A 21,851-nucleotide genomic window follows, 5' to 3' on the forward strand; every position below is an offset into this window, starting at 1 on the left:
AATAGTCTGTTCCCCATTATGTGTTCCATATTGACCCAACTGAAAGACTTTCAAGGGACTAGTGAGACTCAGCTGTTTGTTTTGAGGAAGTAAGCGGGGAGGCTGGGCACTTTAAATGGTTGGTTATTTTTATTCTTGCCAGCCTTTTGGAGGCAGGCGAAGCGGCCTTTCTGCCAGATGCTGCACTAAAACTACCATTTACCTCCTCCTGAGGCGGGCAGCGGTGCGAGCCGTAATTACTGCTTATCAAGGCCTGGTGCTCTGAGGCCTGGGGCCGGCTGGCGGCGGGGTTCTCCGTGGGCGCGGGCCTCACAGGCGGCGCCGCCGCGACCGTTAACGTTCCGCGCGCGGCTGCCTGGGGGCAGGACGCGTCTTCACGCTTCACCTTGTCTCCATGGCGGCGGGTCGGGCCCGCCAATGGGAAGGGCAAGGCGCGGTCACGTGCGCGCCCGGCGCGTTGGGGTGCGGGTATCATGGCGTCCGGGTGGGACGGCGGGAACGGGCGCGGAACTGCTGAGGGAACGGAGCCGCCGAGGGGAGAAGGCGCTGAGCCTGTGGGCGCCGGCGGCAGCGACAGCGGCTCCTGCGCCACCTCGCTGTCCGCAAGCTCCGAGTAAGGGCGGGGCGGGGGAGGGCGAACCGCGGGGCCTCCGGGGCGGGTCGCGGCCCCGGGTTCTCCCGGCGCCCAGCCCCTTGGTAGCGGAGCCCCTAGTGCGCTTCTCCGGCCCACGCAGCCGGCGGCCCCATGCCGCCCCCGGCCTCTGCAAACGCCTCGAGAAAGCGGCTTTTTCACTCGCTTCCCTGAAACCTAACGGAACGCCGTTAAGACGCTGCGGGCGCTCGGGGGACCGAAGCTTTATCGGTGCCGTGCGACCGGGCACCTTCCCGCTTCCCCCTGTCCTTGCTCCGGGGAGCCTTTGCTCCGTGTGTTGCTCGGGCGTGTTCCCCTCGGCTGCCCCAGCGGGGCCAGCCGTGTGCGTGGTGGCCGGGGGCGCAGCTCTTGGCGGCGGCGTGCTGCTTGTCCCAGCAGAGAACGCTTTTTTTGCTTTCTAAGGCTGCGTTTCTCTGGCAGAACCCTAAAAGCGACGTGGCGAGGGGCAGCATGAGTTCAGCTAGCGGGTAGCCCTTGGCTTGATTCCCGTATCCCAGCTGGACACTGCTCGAGACAGGGAAGGGAGACGGGCGCGTGCATTATAAATGCTTTAGCATTGGAAGTGCGGTCTTCCTATTTTAGTGGCCTGTCTCTTGGGAAATGGTAGGTGAGAAGACAACTCGCTACTACCAATACATATCTTAAAGTCATATATGCAACCACTGGTGTTTTTTATTAATTCATATAAAAATTTACTCTCTCCTCTGTTCCCTGTTCTGTTCCCTGTACTAAAGCAACTCTCCTTGACGGTTCAAATGTGTATTTCAGTGTCTAATTGGTAGCATTTTATTTGGCGTGTCATTTTCATTATGTAATGCTGTGAAGAAGAAAAAGTTTTAAGTGGGAGAGGTTTGAAGTGTTTTTAACCATACTTTATTTTGTAGTTGTCCCATACCTCCAGCTCAGTGAGAAGCAGAGCTGTTGGATGTACAACCACCTTATTTTGTTCCTATGTTTATAAGCCAGAACTGGACTGTAACATGTTTCTGCTAGAAGCCATGCTGTGGTGTTTGTTTTCTTTTTGTTTAGTTTTGTGTGCATTTGGGTTCTTTGCTTTTCCAATTCTTTTATCTAAACTGCCTATTTACTGGCATTCTTTGTATGTGTTCAGGGGGTAAAGCTGTGTTCCACAGTTTTCAAAATGGAACACAAGGTATAATACTGTTGGATAAATTGAAATACATAATTTCTATCCCTCTGAAGCCTCAATTTTAGGTCCCAATAGTTTTTTCTGTTGGAACTATAGTGCTCCAGCCTTCTGAGTATAGAAACAAGAGGTTGAGATGTGACTTGTAATGAAAAGGGAGGGAGAAACAGAGTACACTTTTGGAAAGCAACAGGTACACAGATAGGCCTGTTAGGTATTTTAAGGTAATGGCATTTGTTCCTCTGTATATGTATATTTTTATGTGGTTTTATAATCAGCCATATTTGATTAAATTAAAGAAAGAAAAACTTTGGGAATGGCTTTCTAAATTAAAAGTTACTGACTTCCAGAATAAACCTGTGACAGTTGATACGACGGCTAATGTGACAAAACCAAGATACACCAAGGAACATTCATGCAAGGGTAGATATTGGGGTTACGCAAGTGCGGCTTTGTTGGAGCCCTAGGATTTTGTGCAAGGCCTATTTTCAGACAGAGCTGTGAAGTGGATGCTTAATGTATGCCATTGTGAAAGTTCTCTGTTGGGGTATTTTTATAGTTTTGTCTATTTTAACAGAGTTTAACATCTGCTGTCACTTTTGCTAATTGTGGTGGCTCAGAGCCCCTATAGGCAGTCATAGCTATTCAGAGGATGGCAGCTTTGCATATACCAAATTGATGCTTCAGTCTGAAGCTGTACTTTGTTGTTGCATAGGCGAAGGTTGGGGAAAACTGAAGACTATGATCTTAACTTCTGCAAAGTATCATATGGGTGGAGTTTAATCATACAGTGCAGTAAAATAGTTAACCCTTGATTTGTTGTTTTCTTTAATTGCTTTAAAACAAGGCTCATAGATGTTTAACCATTTATTGTTTCTGAGTTTCCTTGGGTGAGAACCGTCTTCTCTTGCTTCAGAATCAGAACTTGGATCAGTTGTTTCTAGTATATATTTCTTCCATACGTGGACAATTTCACTTGGCACAGTTTTTTCCAGACATTTATCCCAAAGAAATATCTGTGGGGGATCTGCAAAAGTGCTCTTAGAAGAACGTGCGTCTTCCAGATTTTTAGATCCCTTGACTGAAGCTTCAACATCTATATAGAAGCTCAGGTTATTGTCTAAGTGCTTGGTTTAGCACAAGGCAAGAGAGATGGAAACAAGATTTCCGCCCCCCCCCCCCCCCCAGCTTGTTTTAAATCAGTTGTGAAACTATAGGATAGAGACAAAAACTGTCATCCCAGGTGAGACTTCTTGTTTCAGTCTTGGCTTTTTTAGATGTCTGTACGGATTTATATTAAGAAAGTGATAGTTCCTTTACAATATGCTCATGAAAATGCCTTTGAGGAGAGCAATTCGTGCCATTGTGACACTTTTTCAGTTTTCTGTCTTCATCAGATTATTCGTATAGGGTGACTTTGCCATTTGTGCCCTTCCTTTGATGAGCCTTCTCTCTGGAGTACTTCTGTTTGAGTGGACCCGGTGTAAACACCACACATCCCCCCCCTTTTTTTCCTTGGTCACTATAGTAGATTCTAATAAACGTAGACAGTGAAGCTAGAGAACATGGGTGTATCAACTGCCATCCAGGTTGAAATTTTGATACCTACCCGAAAGAAGAAAGAGCTTTTTCAAAGAGCACAATCCCTTTTAAAGAGGGAATAAAAAGGCTATCATAAATCACAGGGGTTTCTGCTAACCCAAATGTTGTTTCTTTGCAAGTTTCTAATGTTTCCTTTATCAATTTTGGGTTTTTTTACAATTTTGCTTACATGTACCAGAATGCAGGAGTACTTCTTAAAAAATAAACCAAGGAAAAACTCTGTTGTGTTACTTCTTACCTACCAGCTTTTGAGAGTTGTTGGATCAGATAATTGTCTGTCCCTAACAGCCTTCATGTGTTGTTATCATTCTGATACTTCCTTGAGTAAAAGACTCAAGGTCTTGAGTAAGACTTCGTAGAAGATGCAAACTCTTGACTTTCCCATGGTTATCAAGAATAGCCACATTATCACAGGTCATGGCTCTTCTTTTGAAACCATCAACTTATGCAAAATAATTAATAAATGCAGAGAAAGTGCATTATGTTTCTTCCTGTCTGCAACATCTGTAGACTTCTGTAAGTCACTGGGATTCCAGGAGGAGACTAATGCCAGTATTTTCTATGTTTTTAGTCCATCCAGATCTTCTCTTTGAGCCCTTAAAGGTGCTGTGGTGCAGTGTGTTTGTATGATGTTCTCTGTTGAGCTAAGCTTTGAAGCTATATCATCTATCTGTGTATTCAAATTAATGCTCTATTTGAATTATATAATACTAGTTTTAAACAAAATTCGCATTCTTTATTCCATAAAATTAGCTAATTCTAGTATAAAATGTATGAATGTATGTTAACTTTAAACAATTAATTATATTAATTATAATGTAAGTCTCCGTTCTAGTTTTCCATTATTAGATCTTCATCAGTGTGGTCTCAGATTCATAGAAAGGGAGACCTGTCTGTCATCTAGTCAGGAAGAATGAACTGGTCTTGTCTGTTCCTGAAAATCTTCCATACAGAACATCCCAGATGCTGCTTACATCACCTGCTAATGCTGATTTTTTTTTTTTTTTTTTTTAAATTTGGACAGGAGTGGGGGGGCTGTGTGTGATCAAAAAGGTTTCTTAATATTTCACTTAAATACTTTGGTGGATTAAACCACCAAGTACTCCTGCTTTGACCATATTGGTCCTCACCCTTCTGTAGCAATACACTGTGGTTCATCTTGGAGTGGGGGGAGTGGACCATTTGGCCTGTCACCTCTCAGCTATTGTTTTTTGTGTTTTTTCTCAGCCAAAAGAGTATGATTTCCTTCAGTCTCTTTCCCTTTAAAACATGTTTATAAACTACTTACTATTTGTTTCTGGACTTCTTCCAGTTACTACATCTTAAAATGTTCTATCCGAAACTGGACGTGGTTGACATTTGCCATTGCCAAATTAGGACAAAAATTTTTGTGCAGATGGTACTCCTGTTAATACATCCTGTAGTTGCTTTGCCTTTTCTTTGCAGCAGCTTGTTGCTAATGACTTAGTGATCCATTCCAGCTGCTAGAACTTTTTGTATAGCAGTGCTGCCTTTTTTTGTTGTTGTGTATTTTTGCATGTAAGCTTGAGTATGCTATTTTTAAGTTGTCTTAAAAAGTGTTACCTAGATTTCATCTTGGGTTTTTTGGTTATATTGAGGTGATCTAAAAATGTTAATCTTGTCTTTCCAAAGGGCTTGCGGTACAATCCTTCTTATAAATGTATAAGGGAAAAAAATAATGGGAGAGAACAAATAGGATAGCATTTTTTTCTCTAAGAGAAAGCCTCCATTACTAGTTAAAACTTGGTGAAAGAAACTGTTTGTGGTTGGGGTTTTTTGTTTGCTTTCAGAAGAGGGAATATTGCTTTTTGCAATGGCTATTTTCCTGTAAGGCATCTGAAGAAACTCTTTTAACATCTGGGAGGGATGTCTTTCCTTGCCATATCCATCATTTGTCCAAGAAGACCTCTTACCCTCATCACAAACTTAAAGCAGTTAAGCTTTCAATATTCAGGAGGCAACATACTTTTTTCCTTTTTTTTTCCTTGCATTCTCCCTATTCTCTACCTACTGGAAGTAATCAGATATCACTTGTGTAGCAGTCTTCCTTATCAGAGCTGTCACTGATCATTCTTCTTTCTTTCACAGTGACCTTGAGCCTGAATGGTTGGATATTGTGCAGAAAAATGGGGAATTATTTTATTTAGAATTGAGTGAAAGTGAAGAAGAAACTCTGCTTCAGAACAGTTGTCCAGAAATGCCGGCAGTGAATCATGTCCGGTTTCGTGAAAATGAAGCTGAAGTTATTCAAGAGGGATCACGAAAAGCAAGAAAGTATGAACTGAAGAAACTGACCAAAATATTAAAAAAAAAGAATCTTTTACCAAAGCAATCTGGTAAGAAAGGCAGCGGAAGCTGTAATGTGCACTCCACTGGTCCTACTTCCATATTGAAACACCAATCCACTCAGAAAATGGGTGCCACTGTTCAGCAAAAATACAAAGATGTATATGTTTATGTAAATCCCAGAAAACTGTACAGTGCTGGAGAGGATGAGCAGCACAGACTGCTGGAGGCCTTAGTAGGGATCATCCATCAGTCTTCATGGAGCAGCAGAAGAGCAGAGAAACAAGGCAGGAAGGATAAAGTCATCAGAGGAATTGGTGAAGAGAAGCTTGTAGTACATGGCTTGGTGCCAGGTAGTTCAGCAATGAAAACGGGTCAAATCTTGATCGGTAAGTAATCGAATGAGTAGTTAACTTCTGCACTCCTCCTTTAAAACGTTGATTTTTAGAATTGCGTTTTTTTGAGGCAGCTGATGGGAATATTCCTGAGACATAAGCAATTACTTACAACTACTATTTTGTCAGTTCTTGAGGGATTATTTTAAATCAATGTCACTGCATCCGATGTTTTGTAACCTATTCAACTTTACTATATTAGTGGCTTTCAGACATGTGGCCTAAACTAGAAGGTGTTAATATAGTTAGGAGATGGCTATGCTTTGGGCATACAGGGAGTGAGCAGCTTGAACTTGGAGCAACAAACACACCACCACCACCACCTTTAATTTACTGCAGAATTTGCTCAGTAGAAAAATGGGACTGGGGAAGAGCTATTGTCTGCCAAGTACTGTATTTTGTTTTAATTCTCTTCCACACCATCCCCCTTAGATAAAAAGCTTTGCTGTATATGCTTTAAATGGATTTTATACCATAAAAATGAGGAAAAAATACTGAGTAAGATATATTCGTATGTTACAAACTTTCTGCACAGCCCTGTTTGGATATTCTTCTGTTTAGCAAGTGTAACAGCTGCTCCTTCAGAAGGCATCCAAAATACATAGTGGGTCTGCAGTTTGAGGCGGCAGCGAGCCAGTGTAGCAGCTCTCCTTTGTGTTGGTTTGGCTCTTGTAAGACACTTCCATGAGCTGATGCAACTAAATAACCTGGCAGAAAACTAACCCAGAAGAAAAACTGCTTGTCTAGTTTTTGCTGGTGTCGTTAAGTTAAACTTGGGTCAGAGAAGGTCTGACAAGCACCGGAGCGTGAATAACGGAGGGGAATGAACTTCAGTGGCTGGTAGTGAAGGAGCAGAAGTACTCCTACGTCCAGCAGCAACAGGCCATTAAAAAGAGTTGGCACTCAGAAGACCCCAATCTCAGAGGCAGTAAATGTGAGACAGCTAGCCTATGTCTGTAAGGGGTGGAAGTTTGTTTGATCACCATAGAAGTTGGTCCTTTGTAGAGAGAGAACAGAGATGTGATTGATGTTGGTTAGAAGATCATGACAATCTTAATACTATAGTAGCACAAATCCCACAAAATCAGCATGGGTGCTTTTGAAATTCCAATGTTGTGTGTGTAAAAAGGCAGATCGTGCTTTGACTGGCTGATTCTTCTAGCGTGTGTTTTTGGTAGGGATGCTAAAGAATACTCCAGAGGGAAAACTGGATAACTTTCAAATTTTACCAGAAAGAACTGATTAGTCAAGAAGTGGGGGATGCAGACTTGGGGGGAGGGAGTGAGTTTCAGCTTGATCTGCTTAATGGTATTTAATCTCATTAGTGTAAGAGTGGGTATTTATAACCTGTAAGTTAATTTTCGGACACAAATTTGTATATCACTGCATGTTTGTACGAGCAGGTGTGAAATCAGAACAGTGGGGGCAAGTACCAGATCCAGGAGATAAAGCGAACCTAAATGGAGATGGTACTTGATCTGGAGCTAGTGAGGACAAAAACTGTGGGGTTTTTAGTTTGTTTTAAATAGAAGAACATTTAAATTAATCTAAAGAGTTTAATATGTCCTAGGCTATCATCAACTAATATTGCCTTGTTTTTACACATTGGAAACAAATACTTTTAAGCATACTGTAGTTATTCAGCTCTTAACCAGGAAAATGAGCTGTGTTCTGTGCCAACAGTATAAAATGTATAATTTTCATATAAAAATACTTTCAAATTATATATCTATAGTGAACACTGAGTACTCTAGCATTTTTATGTGGTATCTAGAAATAGGGATGCTTTGCATAAATTAAATGTTCATGTTTCAGTGCTGTCTACATAAAGAATATAGAGTAAAAAAATTTTTGTTCTGGACAAAAAACTGTCTGTTTTACTGCTTCTCCACTGCATGTCAGAGGATGGGATAGGTATGGTATACACTCAAAGCCTGGTTTAGAAGCAACTGTAGTTCAGTCTCACAGGATCTGAATTGGATGGGAAGCTCAAGAAAAATACAGTAGAAATTTGCTTTTTTTGTTGTTGTTAAAAGTAAGTTTTAGGAATCCTGTTGTGAATTGTGGAAACAGTCAGTAAAGAATATTCCTGTGGTCAGTCTAAAATTGAAGTATCTGCACAAAAATTAGCAGCTGCTTGAGCCATCACAAATGAGGAATCCCTGATCAGTATAGCATCATGCCTGCTGGCTGCTTTGGTTATAACTTGGTTCATCATCATTGGCCTGCATATGCAGAGATATTAACATGCTCTTGTTTTGCTTATTAATATATTAATAGCTTTCAATGGCGCAGACCATTTTTTCTAGTAGTCTTTTGTGAAGCAAATACTTAGTATGTGTTTAATGTGTTGTTCTGTGGTCTTCCTGGTGACCAGTTTGCAACATACGTTTGCAGGCAAACAATCTTGACTCAGGGAGTTGTTACTGAATTTAATTTTTTGCCAATTAGTATAAAACTTCAGATAGCTGTTTAAGGTGCTGAGAAGGTGAAAACAAAACAAGACCCCAAACAATTGAGAAAATGCCTTTTCACCTGTCTTCTCAGGGCTCAGCTTCAACCAAACACCTCTCCTCTCCCCTTTCCCTGTCTTGGGTACTGTTGTTTTCACTGCATGTGCCACCCGTTACCTCAAAGGGGTTGGGATGTACAGTGTTAACAAGAGATTGTGGGTGATTGTGTGATGTTTTCCTTCTGCTGCTCCTTGCTGCTTTCTTGTTTTCCTCTGCTGCAGCATGACTCCTTCACAGGCGACAGCCCTTCCCCTAGTGATTGTTGCTTGCTCTTAGATACGTTTGGGCAGAGGTGCCTGGCCAAGTGATGTTTTGGTATGTGGTGAGTTGCTTACACCAGCTTCAGAACTGGCTACGAGCAGCATAAGGCAGCTCATGACCTCCTGCCACACAGGGCGCTCCTGCTGCAGCACCCCGCTACCAAAATCCTGCTGGTTATGCCTGAGTTTTCTAACTCTCCCACCTCATTTAACATTTGAGCTCTCTAGATTATTTTTTCCGAGATGTGGGTTTGTGATTTGTTAAATAATAACCAAGTTACTGATTACTTTGTACTTTCATTGGCAAATTAGTTAGTCTGTGATAAGTATGGTAGCCACTTAAATGGCTACCAAGGTTGAATTGTAAGGGAGACTAATCTCTCTTCATTTTTGCACTCTGAATAAACAGTTACAAAGTGGTTATTGCTTTAACATTTTTTTAGTAGAAATAACTGCTTTTCCCCCCCCTAAATAATCACTTTCCTCAGGTGGCTTCTTCAATTTATTCTGAAATGTGTATCCCTTATAGCTTTGAACACTTAAAACATCTGTTTATTATTTGTGCATTACACTTAAAAAAATTTTTTTTTAAGATTGCATATGGAAGTCGTAAGTCTTGTTGCTGTACTTTATTAACCAAGTAGAATGCAGGCACTGACCATATGAAAGTAAGGACAGCAGTTTTGCGAGCTAAAAAAACCCTGCCGCTTTGTAAATATGTAAAAAGATGCCACTCTATCCATGTGGTGTTTATCAGTTCACTATTTTTTAAAAATATATTTAGCAGTTCAGCATCCATCTTAAATTTTCAAAACCAAAAAGCCCTCATTGATTTTTAAATTCTTGCTGTCACTTTCATTTTGGTTAAGATGAAATACAGTTGCTTTTATCTCATGTTTTTTAAGTGTCTTTTGTATTTTTGGCAAAACTTTTTGCCTGCTTGAGTTCATTATTAACAATATGCAAAGTCTGGTCTGCTGTGTAAAACTTTCTAATCTCATCTTCGAGTGTATCTTCAAGGATAAAAAGCTCTACTAAATATGCACTTTTAGATCCAGGCAGATAAGGGTTCTGATAGGAAATGCCATTATAATTTGATCATACCCCCCCATTCAGATTGAAACCTAGTCGATTCACAGCAGGGAATACTTCTTATAAATGCTTATGATAGTCATCTTTACTATAGCACAAACGGAGAAGTAATTTCAATGACTCTGAAAATATAGGAAAGCTCTTTTCACTAGCAGAGCATACTGTTGTTACCCTCTTTGAAATTATCTTCTGTTCTTACTGCTCTCATCACTGAATATCTGAATGGTTTGCATGAATTCTCTCATCTGTTCAGTAGGTACGATTGTCAAAAAAATACAAAAGCTACCCAGGGACAGGGATTAATCTTGGATGATAGTAAAGATGAGCTATAATAATCCAGTTTTGGACAAATATGCAAAAGATGCAGACTGCTATTGCAAGCTTAATGGGGTTGGGATCAACTTTACTGACAAATGGTTTTATGTGGGTTTCTAACCCAATAATTCTATTAATGTTTTGTGGGAGGGTTATTTGTTTGTTTTCCCTGAATGAAGAGTTGTTTATGTAGTCATTTTTGCTCATTTTGATAGTAAACATGCAGATATTGCTGTTCTGAAGTTTTGGTAAAACAGGCCATCGTTGCTAGGAAGCTAAGTATGTCTGTTAAACAACCAGTCTATGCTATAGAAATTTAAAACAGGAATTCATTTATATAAAAATAAGCAACTTGCAGTCATCTTCGGATAGTCGAAGTAAGTGCTGTTTTTGTCATTTGCAGACCATGGAACTAAGAGCCCTGTCAGAAGAATGTCCTTGAAAGGACCAAAATACTATGAGAGTTGGAGATTTTCATGAGGAATTACCATATATGGTGTCCTTGTTGAAAAGGCTCTCCAAAGTAGAGATGTCGGGCATGCAAGATAGAAATACAGAGCTTGCGTAAGCTTTGCTGTGTTCTCGCTGTGGAGTTTGGGATGTCGTTTATGTTCTTTTAATCTCCTCGTGAAGCATAACAGCATTGGTTTGGGTAAAAGCAGTCTGCTAACATATAAAGCGAATAATTGATCTGGCTTTCTTCAGTAGAATGCGTTCCATACTTTGCCTTTTTTGGAAAGGAGTATGTGAACATTTATAAGTACTTCCACCAAGTCATTACCAAGAACAGAGGAAACTAAGTATCAGGGTTTCATGAAAAAAGTGTCCTCAGTCCTGTCCCATGTGAGCAACATGGTTCTGATTTTAATTCAGCCAAAAATGTTCACTTCCCATTACAGTATGGAAGTGGTATTCACTTATCCATCGGTGTCCCCTGGCTTAATGCAAAGAAGATCTGATTTTAGAAATGGTGCTTGCAGGTTTCTCTCTAGGGAATGGGTATTTATCAAAAGTAATAGACCTGTGCCTCATGTGGCAAAGTGATAGGCAGTTCCGAAATAAACATTTTAGGGATGCCAGCAGTCCCAAAGACTTTTCTAAACTTTGTCTTTAAAAAAGCAGGAATAATTTCATCAGCTGCATGCAAACTAGGTGCTTGAGATCAATATATACTGTTCTTAGCTAATACTGACTGGATGTGAGAAGTCTTCTTTAATGTTAAGATGGAAAGACAGAAAAAGAAAATAGGAAAGAATTCCTCTCTCTTCTCTCTCTGTTCCATCACTAGTAAAATTCAGTTCTGCTTGTCATTGTGTGGAGAATGTATATGGACATCTTATGGTTTCTTTGTGGACTGAGAATCTTTTTACACTAAGTGATAGAACTCGGAAGCTTGATTATTCATTATTATGGGATTAAAAAAATGCTTACTTTATTCCTTAAAGGGAAGGACATGTATTTTTCTAAAGATAAATTTATTGACTCAAGGTCTGTTATCCTGGAGCTGCCTGAAGAAAATGTATTTCCTCTATTCCAGTTGCTCACTGTGTCTCTGAAAATGGAACTGAGTGAGGCTTAGTTCCAATGTTCTGGTGACTTTCATGACAGACAATAGTGATCTTACTGGCTGGTAGAAATGCAAACCAGTAAGAGCAGGTCAAGTGCTATTCTATATAGTAGTATACAGGAAAATTTTTGTGTACAGCCATGTTGTTGAAAAAGCTAAAACAAAAAAGCAAAATTTTATATTATTTTATATCAGGCTATGAAACAACATTTCATGTAAATGTCTCCTTGTCTATGTAAGTATATACATCTACTTCAGCAAAAAGGAAAAAGTTCCCTTTGATCTCTGTACTGAAGAGTTAGTTGGAGGGTTCCCCCCCTCCCCTTCATAAGAGCACAAGAGTGGTTTAAAAATGTATTTGCAGTACCATCTGTACAACTTTTTTCTCTCTGCTAGTGAAATGTTGCTCTACATCTGAAACTCAGCAATGTTTTAGTCTGGGAAAATCTGACTTAACTCTGCAAACCATCAAGTTAGATCAACTTAAACAATTGCAAACGCCATTTACCCTTGTATTTCATTTAACATAAATTGATTAAGCATTAAGTAAATTAAATTAGATTAAACTTAATACATTTGTGCAATTTTTTTGACTGACAATGTCTGAAGATCTAAGTCTCACTTTCTCTAAGTTTTTCATACTGCTGAAGAGGAGGAAACAATTCTCAAAGAACATATAGATGTGAAACTCCAACAAAGAAACGCTTGCTTATATGAACTCTTTTGCTGGCATTAATTATCACACTGGGTAGAGCTTGTGGTCATGTTCTGCTTTAATATATTCTGTGTTCATAATTTTACATGCTTCCTATTGTGCCAGTGATGTCTTTCATTCTGTTACTTTATAGTCTCTATTCTTTGAATGCTGTTGTGTTTGGCAAAAAGAAAAGAAGGAAAATTGCAAACACATAGACACACCCCCATTCTGGGAATTCCATGCTGATAAACGTAGATTTTCTCAGTTGTACATCAAGTTGCAGTTCTTCAGTAGTGATACAGCATTTTCTGGCAAAATGAAGCCAGCCTTACAGGACTGCTTTGGCTGTGTCTTCTGGAAGGCTGTTCCATTTATGGTACATGATTACATTTTTACAAATTGAATGGAATAAATATTTACTGATGTGATGAAGGTTTTACATATGTATGTTAGGTGTCAAATAAATAAAACACTTTGAGTATATAACATGTACATACTGATGGATCTTCTCCTTTCAAAGTGTCTTTCTATGTTCCACCCTGGGAGATGTGGTTCAGAAATACTCCCTTAAGTGCTAAGGTGCATATGTCTTCACAAAATGTGTGCAGCTGATTTGAATGTCTGTGTGGATTAGAGGACTCGACTGTTGTCTTTAGAACAGAATTTGTAATGTCTCTAGTAAAACAAACAGAACACGAACAACTCTTGTTTAACAGTGCTCCAGATTAGTACAAGAGCAATTTATGCTTTCTTTTGTATTTGTGAATTATGATCGTTAATACTGTGTTCTTCAACAAAGAATGCAGTAATTCTGTTTATAATTTCTTGTTATATTAGAGTAGCCTGAATGCTCTGCTTTTGATTACTAATTTTCAAGTCCTGGGGCTCTGGCGTGGGCTTACTGAGTTGCTTTTAAATACTGCTTAACTTTCAACTTTCTTGTCTTTGAGTTACTGTTGTATTGAAGATTTGATAGGCTAAAACTTTACTGTGTTGTTCATCAAGAAACACAGAGGTTAGGAAGAGAGCTACTATTACTTGAAATAGGAAAAAACAATTTAATTCCAAGGAATGATAACATTTTTGTGTGTATAATAAAACTTAACCTTTTCTTGGCTTTGCTGTAAGAAAGAGTAGGAATGAATTTTGATTTGATGTAAAGTAAGAGTGAGCAGTTGATTGCTGCCCAGTATATTAAAGAGGAATATTGCTTGCTTTTTAGGGGGATTCTGTATTCCCTTATTGATGGTTAGTTAAAAAGGATGTTCTTTCTCCCATTGGCCTTAATTGTGTTTTGCACCGATTTTGAGCAATCAGCCTCGCGCCCGGGAAGAATTCCAGTTGTATTTGATGGTATTTAACAACAAGGTAGAAGACAGAAATAATGATAAATTGTCAGAATTCTTCTAAACTTTCAAATGCTTTGTCTTTACTAGATTCTCAGGAAACTGAGAGACCTTAGAGACACAGATTCTGCTTTTCCTTAGAATGAATGTCACTATCATTACCGTGTTAGTTTGAGCTGAGCAAGTCTTCTCCCTAGAAAACTTGAAATACATACTGAACCTTGGAGTTGCTCAGTGCTTTATTTCTGCAGTTGAGCGTGTTTTTGTTGCCAAGTCAAGGCTTAAAATAACATGCGCATTTGCTATGAATCCATATCCATTTTTTCATCTCTTTACACTGCCTGGAAGAGTGATGAGCGCTGCTCCTACTAGCTGGCTGAGGGTTTTTCTATTGCAGGTGTAGCATTACTGCTATAATGTTGCCACTGGCTTTGCACGTGGCCTGGTGCAGAAGACTAGGATAGGTATCATGATCGCAGCTTCTGGCCTGCTCAGTGTGCTCTGGAATTCATACAGTTCCCTTAAGGCCGCAAGTGTAGCGACACTAGTTGTGAGGGCCATGCGGGTTTATTTCACCTTTTCCAATGAGGCTCACCTAAGTGTGACGAGATGTAAATGTAGGTAGAAATAAAAAAACCTCTGAACACAGGAAATGATGAACTGTCCAGCTGTCTTTGGATTTACGTTATATCCACATACTTTTGCTATGCCAGAATTCCTCCCCTCGTGCCTTTCCCCCCATGGGGATGCCTTGTACTGCTCTTATATTGCCATTCACTCTCCTGTCCTCCAACAGCTTTTTGGACAAATCGGTGTTTGCTGTGTCTGATTCTGAACTGCCCCTGTACAGACTGGCCAGCCTGGTGCACAAACAGGGCAGGTGATGAGCTCAGGGTGCAGCTTTGCCTGGGGCAGGAGAGGGAAGGAAAAGCGGGGGGAGCTTCTCTATCCAGCAGTCCATGAAGAGAACTTGTGGCGTTTAACATGACTGGAGCCTTCTCTTCCAGCTTTGGCTGAAATTTAGTAATGGGATCAAAGCTATTCATAGTACAATTGGAGATGCCTCATTTCCCTAGAAAACAAAGCTCAAGAGTTTGAAAGAAAATTGAATACCTCAGTCAATCCTTTTTTCATTTTTTCAGTCGTTTAAGTGTTACGTTCTTTTTAAAATCTTAATTATCTTGGAGAGGATGTGGAGTTTTTGAGGGAGTCTTTGTGCAGCTCAAGCAAAATTGTGCTTGGTTTTCAGTTTGCTCTTCCAGAGCAACTCTTGGTATTTTTAGTTCACACCTGTAAGGAATTAGAATGACCTTGGAATCAAGTCACTGTCAGTGTTAAGAAAGAAGCTAATTTCTTTTCTTTTCTTCCGTTTCCCTAGACAGAAGATGATTCAAGCTGTAAACTAATCAAGTGTTTCACCCAATAGGACAGAAAGCAGAGACAACTGAAAGTGACACCAAAGAAAATCAAGTAGAAAATAAGGCCTGTTTTGTTACTCTGAAGTTGAATATTTTGCTCTGGAAAGGGCTTAATGAACCATCAAGTCCTGAATCCTGGTGCCACTAGCAGTCACTTTGTACAGTTCTTTTCATAAATTTATGTTGCCTCATCTTAGGTATTTTGCCCTAGATAGCCTTATTGGAAAGCTTTTTAGAAAGTCTCTATTTTGAGACTACAGAACCTTCTGATTTCTACTCCAGCTGCTTTCATGCTTAATGCTTACTGACTTCATCTTTAACCAACATAAACAGGTTCTCCATTTCCCATGGTCACTGCAGCGTTACTTCTATGTATCTGATCTCACTTGATTTCATTTTTTTTGAGCACTGGTGGATAAAATTGTAAGGCATACACTGGACGGGATCCTGTCAGGTCCTATTAATACTTGCCTTTATTCAAAGTAAATGCCTTTCCTAATGCATCTGGATGTTTTATCTTTTTCATGTTTTGTGTTACCTGGCTGCCGCCTTGAGAATGAATATACTATTTAATTCCATTATATTTCTGTTATTCTAGTAATATTTATTGGCTTCTTCCTCTGTGATACAGTGTTTTTTTTTATACTAAAAAGTGCTTCCAACTTTGGATGTTGACATTAGAGAAACCATGAAGAACTGTCCTTTTAGTGAGAGTTTTTCTGACGTAGGTTCAACCTAAAATCTCACCTTAAATGTTGGACTGACATTCTAAATTGCCAGCCTAAGTAACCAAATCTTTTGGTTGATTTAGTCTCCCACTACCACACCGGAAATATCTTTAATAGGTATCCTTACTGCGGCTTCCTTTTTTTCTTTAAGCAGATAAATGTCCAAAAAAACTTCTATTTTCACTTTTCAGTCTCTATTCCTTTTGACAGATCTAAGTAGTTTTACCTTTTGATGTTATTTTACTTTATGTTTTTTAACTTCACAGGTGGGTTTTTTTCACAGTTTTCTCTCATCCTTCTTAACACACTCCATGCTTAAGCATGTGTCTCTCTGAGGGGGATGAGGCAGAGGTTATTGCCTAATTATTACTGGCATATTTCTCTAGAATATTTTCACTTACTTCAGATAGAAATCCTGGTCTGATTTTTGTACTTCAAATTTTAATGGGGTTTTTAAGATCTAATTTGGTTCTCTTTGCTTTTGTAACTACTGCCTTTAATTTTTCAAACCTTTTCTATTTGCAGTTAAAGACTTTTTCTTTGGGATCCTGTTGTTTTTCTCCCCATTTCCAGTAATGAGAAGAGAGTTAGATTTAGAAAACGCAAGATGTCGTTAGGCAGGAAGAACTGGCATAATAAATTAAGATAAAAGCATGAAGAGGGCAGAATAAGAAGCCACAGCAGTGGACAAGGCATGGAAAAGAAGAGAAAGGACTAAATTGTGATGTGGCTTGGGCAACAAAGGGATGAAATGAGGAGTGAATGGTTTTCTGCCAGTTTAGTGAACTAAGCTGAGTTACTAATATGCATGATAACTGCCAGGATTGCTTCAAAGAGAGGGGCTCAGGGGTGGTGTGCTTCTCCCCTAGTTAGGCTCAGCCAACACTTGAAACCTTTGGTGTAAGCGATGGCCTAAAACTTCTAAGCTTCTGCAGGAAGAGTGAGTTTTGGAGTGGTTTTGGGAACAGTAGTGTTTCTATGAATGGAGATAGCAGTGCAGCAGGATTGACAACTGAACAAAGATAGTTTTGGAAGGGAAAAAGTAATTCTTGGGCATAACTTGATTGGTGGAGACGTTGGGTTTTCTGATCAAGTAACAAGAATGATATAGGCCTGGGTGGAGAGGAGAGGCATTGACAGTTATTTTTGTAAAATGATAAAAGTGTGACAGTAAAGTCTTAAGAGCACTGAGGTAACAGACTAATGTTTCTAAACACAGTAAATGTTGCCTGTAGAAACCATCTACTTAAATGTAACAAAAAGACATTTATGATTGTTTGAATGTCATATTAATTTTTAAAACAAAACACTGTTCGGCTTTGTATTGTGGTGTAATACCATCTAACTTTCTCATGCTTTTGTCTGTTTTATCTCCAGGAGATGCTCTAGTTGCTGTAAATGATGTTGATGTGAATTCTGAAAACATAGAAAGGGTTTTGTCTTGTGTTCCAGGTCCTATGCAGGTACAGTAGTTGAACATTTATTCCAAAATGTCCTCTGTAAAAAAATATTACTGTTTCTAGCTTTTTTTCCTTAGGAAACCAAACTTAGGCAGTATTTTTCTTAGAACTTCCTCATCTACTTTTTGAACACATTGGTTGACTTCAGTCAAACTTAGAGTAGAAATTTCAGAGTTTAATTCTGGTAAGATTTGTGAAAATAGGTGCAAGTGACTCAAGCCAGTGTCCCATTAAGGGACATTAGGCACAGTACAGCTGTTACACACTCTGTCATCAGCCAGAGTCAGAAACCACATGCAATGTTGTGCAAGAGGTAGCAGCATACTTGTAGGTTCAGACTAACCATAACACCTGATTACTTTTGGGTTTTTTGCCCAGTGTGAGAATCAAGAATTCTATGCTTGCCAGGATTCTGGGTATTCTTGTTTCTCTATGGGAACCAGTACACAGATATGTGAAAATTCAAGTTTTATTACTTTTCCTGCTTAGAAAATTATGTTGAAATTAATCACTTGTTATTGAATACAGGGAAGTAACTCCTTTGAGACCTGCACAAACTTTTAACCAGTGATAGTTGTAGTTATGGGCAAAGATGGCAAGTATGGTTCCTTTGAGAGCTGTTGTTTTGAACGCTCTGATCTCAGCAAGTGAAGGACAAGGTATGTAATGTTGTGATGCCTTGCTCGTGGTGGGTAATAGGGCTGGAGATGTGCAATCTGGCAATAGCATGTATGAAGCAAGACATTGATATATCTACCTTAAAAATGAATGTCAACTGCAGAATAGTAGTGGCTTTCTTTGTCAATTATTGTTCTGACAACAGTAATAATTGCTATGGAAAGACTTAAATAATTATCTCTACATCAATATAAAAGAGACTCTCAAACCACAAGAGAGTAAAAAGAAGCCTGAGTTAACAAGTAGTGCCATTAAAGATATTTAAGAGCATTTAAGTGGAAGAATTGATACTGCTTTTATCTTTAAATAGAAAATTAAGTTCTTGAGTATTTAGAAGCCTTTACATTAAATACTTCTCAAGTCTTTCAGAACTGAACAGTGGTGAAAATTGATAGAAGTCGGTAGTAAAAATTTATTTAAAAAAAAAAAAGACCTGCTTGAATAATGTTTCTTCCCCTCAAACCTACTGTATATATCTTCTAAATGAATAATAATTTTGGCGCTATAATGAAGAATATAATAACTAATAAAGGATTAGATGACTATTTCAGAATTAAACCAGCAGAGTCTTAATTACCTAGTATATCAGTAGTGTAAAATTAAGTATTTTGAGTTACTTTGCTTAAATCCATTTCCTGGTGAACAGGAAGGCAAGGTAAAAGTTGCAACTTATGAGATGGAGCAGGTTAAAATTATAGTGTCTCTTACAGTATGTCTGTAACCTCTTGGTAGTTTTTCTTTAGGTAGAATACACGAGGTGATAATAATAGACATTTTTTACTGTCCAGACATAAAAAGAAGTGGAAATTTTAGGTTTTGCTAAACGTGCTTCTGTTCACAACTTGCATAGTGTAAGTGCCTGAAGAACTGCATCTGCAACTGCAGTAAGATTGAGTATGAGTATGTCAGTATAGGAACCTTTCCAAGATATTTGACAGTATGAAGCTTGCCTAAGCTACCAGAGTTGTGGTCAGGTATTGGCAGAGCTCCATGGTAGGAAAAACCTTGTCTTGCCTGTCTTTGACCAAATATGGAGTTGCTGTAACTGTTATTAAATATCAAATGATTAAAAAAGCAGATATTATATAGTTTATTTAATTGTATCCTTGCTAGATTAAGAGTATGCGTATTACTTGTTGCTAAAATGCAATGCAACCCTTTATATAGTAGTTACTTTTAATGCACCATTAATGTTTACATTGTCAGTAAATCTGTCAAGTAGGCAGCGATTACTTGAAATGTATAACTGTGTCATGTTGGCTTTCCAAAACCTCTTATTAAAGTGCAATTATTCCTTTTTTACTGTGCAGTTTGAGTCAAGCCAGAAGAGTGGTTGCTGAAATAGACCGGTGGAGAACTTAAAATACAGAGTTCTGGCTTTTTTGCAGTGTAGAACACTCTGTTCATGCTGCTGAAGAAACAGAGCATTGTTGTTTCTGAGATTTAGTAATAAAGGCAGCTGTTATGCAACCAAAACTGTTAATGTATTCTCATTCAGCATACATTGCAAAATATCAAAAAAGATGCAGTTTAAAGCCATTTTACCGTAGTTATAAGTTACGTACATAAGCAAAGTCACCGCTCTTCTGGGTTCAGTGTTAAAAATTACTGGAAGTAATTTCAAAAACGAATTACCTAGATTCTCTCAGTTGCAGCATGTGGCGTAACATTTCTCATTATTATTTTTCCAGAATTTTGTTTTTCTTACATCAGTTTAGGCAAACTAGCTTCTAGGCACCTAAGGGCTAGTTCAGTGTATTTATTGAGCAATAAAATCCAAATGCTACATCAGTTGTTTGTTTTTTGTTTGGGTTTTTTTTTAATGGCAGAACTGTTTCTGTTTGGGTCCTTGCATGTCACCTAGTAAGATAAAGTCCCAATTCTGATTAAAGCATTGGATACTCTGTTTAGAAGTTTTATAGGAGTCACTGAACGTGACAGGACAACGCATACACCTCAGTCAATGCTTGAGATAATATAGTTACGTTCTGCAGTCTACACAATTTTACATTTCTGTAATCAAAATAGGGCCTGTTTCCTATCACCACAAGACAGAACAGGAAGGGGAAGACATGCTAAAAGTATATACTTTTTCTTACCCTGATACTCAGAAGTTGCAAAACCGTTTTACCTGAAACTTTCTAAAAATATTCAGCCGGAGGCAGACATTCAGAATCAGAAATTTCAGCCTGAAATTTTGAGTTGCAGTTGTACAAACCATAAGCACATGGAAAACAGACTTACAACAGGAAATGGCAGGCAATCTTAAAAGGCAGGCAATGCCACCAGCTCTGTCTATAATAAAATCCACATTCTAAGACATGCAGCTTTCTTGCAGATGAACAGAAAGCGTGCCTTCCTGGGTCAGACCAATGGTATAACATTTTTGGTTTCTTAGACTGACAAATTTTTTAAGTAAATAGTATTAAGAAAAAATTAAAGGTCACAGAGTGACCTTCCAATCATACTTTTCTAGCTTCCAGCAATCAATAGTTAGGGACTTGTTGGATCATGTACAGGTTTGTACCTTCTCCTTTTTTAATCTAGTTCGTAAAATTCTTTGACCTCCACAGCATCCTGTAGCAGTGATTTACATAGCTGATTGGTGTGTTACACTCATTCTTGTTGATTTTCAAACTGCCACCTAATTAGGTGCACTTCATACCCCCAGATTCCTGTGTTAGGAGTAGTTGACTGTCCATGTCTTATTCCTTGTATCATTGCATGACTTGGGAGAGCTCTGTCATGATCCGCTTTTATCATATCTTAAGTGGGAAAAATTCCCATCTGTGTGCCTCACAGCTTGCTGTTACTGTCACCTTCATCAGTGCCTTCTTGCAGTTTGATTAACTCCTTTTTGAGAACTGTTCTAAGTATTGAGAATGTGTGCATGCTATATGTTCATAGAGTGGAATGCTAGTAATTTCTGTGCTTTTCTCGTTCTTTATTTCATTTCCTTTTCTGTTTTCATTTTCTATTACAATATTTTCCAGCCTACATGGGCTTTTTCACAGTAACTTTTTCTTAAAGGCAGGAAGTAGATTAGAACTTGGACAAAAGTAGAGAGGAACAGAAAATGCCATGTTTCAAGCTGTTAGAATCAAGAAGATTTGGATAGGAACTCGAAGTCAGATTGTGCAGAGAGACCTTTCCCAGAATACAGTGACTTTGCATCTGAGCGGTGTAGTACTGCCCACAGTGATGTGGGAGGCAGCATGGATGCCCACAGGAGGAGGGAGAGTTAAAATTCAGTTTGGCCCAATTTGTTTTGAGTTCTTGCTTGGAGGGCTGTATGGTTGTGTTGCTAAGACAAGACAAACTGAGCTGTTCTGTTTTGTTGTTTTATAAATTGAGAGACTAAAAGATAGACTGCAGCAGGAATTACATCCGTGCCTCGTTAGCGTAGAGACTGTAGCCTAAGTGTCATGAATAAGTGTCCACAGACAAGATGTAGTAGAAGTTAAGAGAAATAACTATTGAGCCTTGAGGAAATCTGCAAGAAGTTAGGGTATGAGGAAAATCCTCTGAAATACATGCAGATGGCGTGACAAAAAAAGAGAACCAAGTCACAGAATGCCAGAGAAGAAAACATACGTCTATGAAACTGTGAATGATCAAGTTACTGGGTCGTAAGAAGCCACTGCTGCTTAGCTGGATGTTTCTGCTCCTCGAGT

At 39.0% G+C, this 21,851-nt stretch overlaps 1 protein-coding gene across 1 annotated transcript in view; it reads left to right on the forward strand.

Moving 5' to 3' along the window:
* Positions 1 to 473: 473 nt before the first annotated feature.
* The window catches only part of INTU (inturned planar cell polarity protein), a gene marked incomplete at both ends in the record, with an annotated part of 47,182 nt that continues 25,804 nt past the window's right edge, over positions 474 to 21,851 (forward strand). The window contains 3 exons of the mRNA XM_081999520.1: positions 474 to 613; positions 5,511 to 6,097; positions 17,417 to 17,502. Of these exons, the coding sequence (XP_081855646.1) occupies positions 474 to 613; positions 5,511 to 6,097; positions 17,417 to 17,502 (813 nt within the window). The remainder of the gene's footprint in view (positions 614 to 5,510; positions 6,098 to 17,416; positions 17,503 to 21,851) is intronic.

Source organism: Phaethon aethereus, assembly GCF_964289735.1.
Source record: "Phaethon aethereus genome assembly, chromosome: 4".
NCBI lineage: Eukaryota > Metazoa > Chordata > Aves > Phaethontiformes > Phaethontidae > Phaethon > Phaethon aethereus.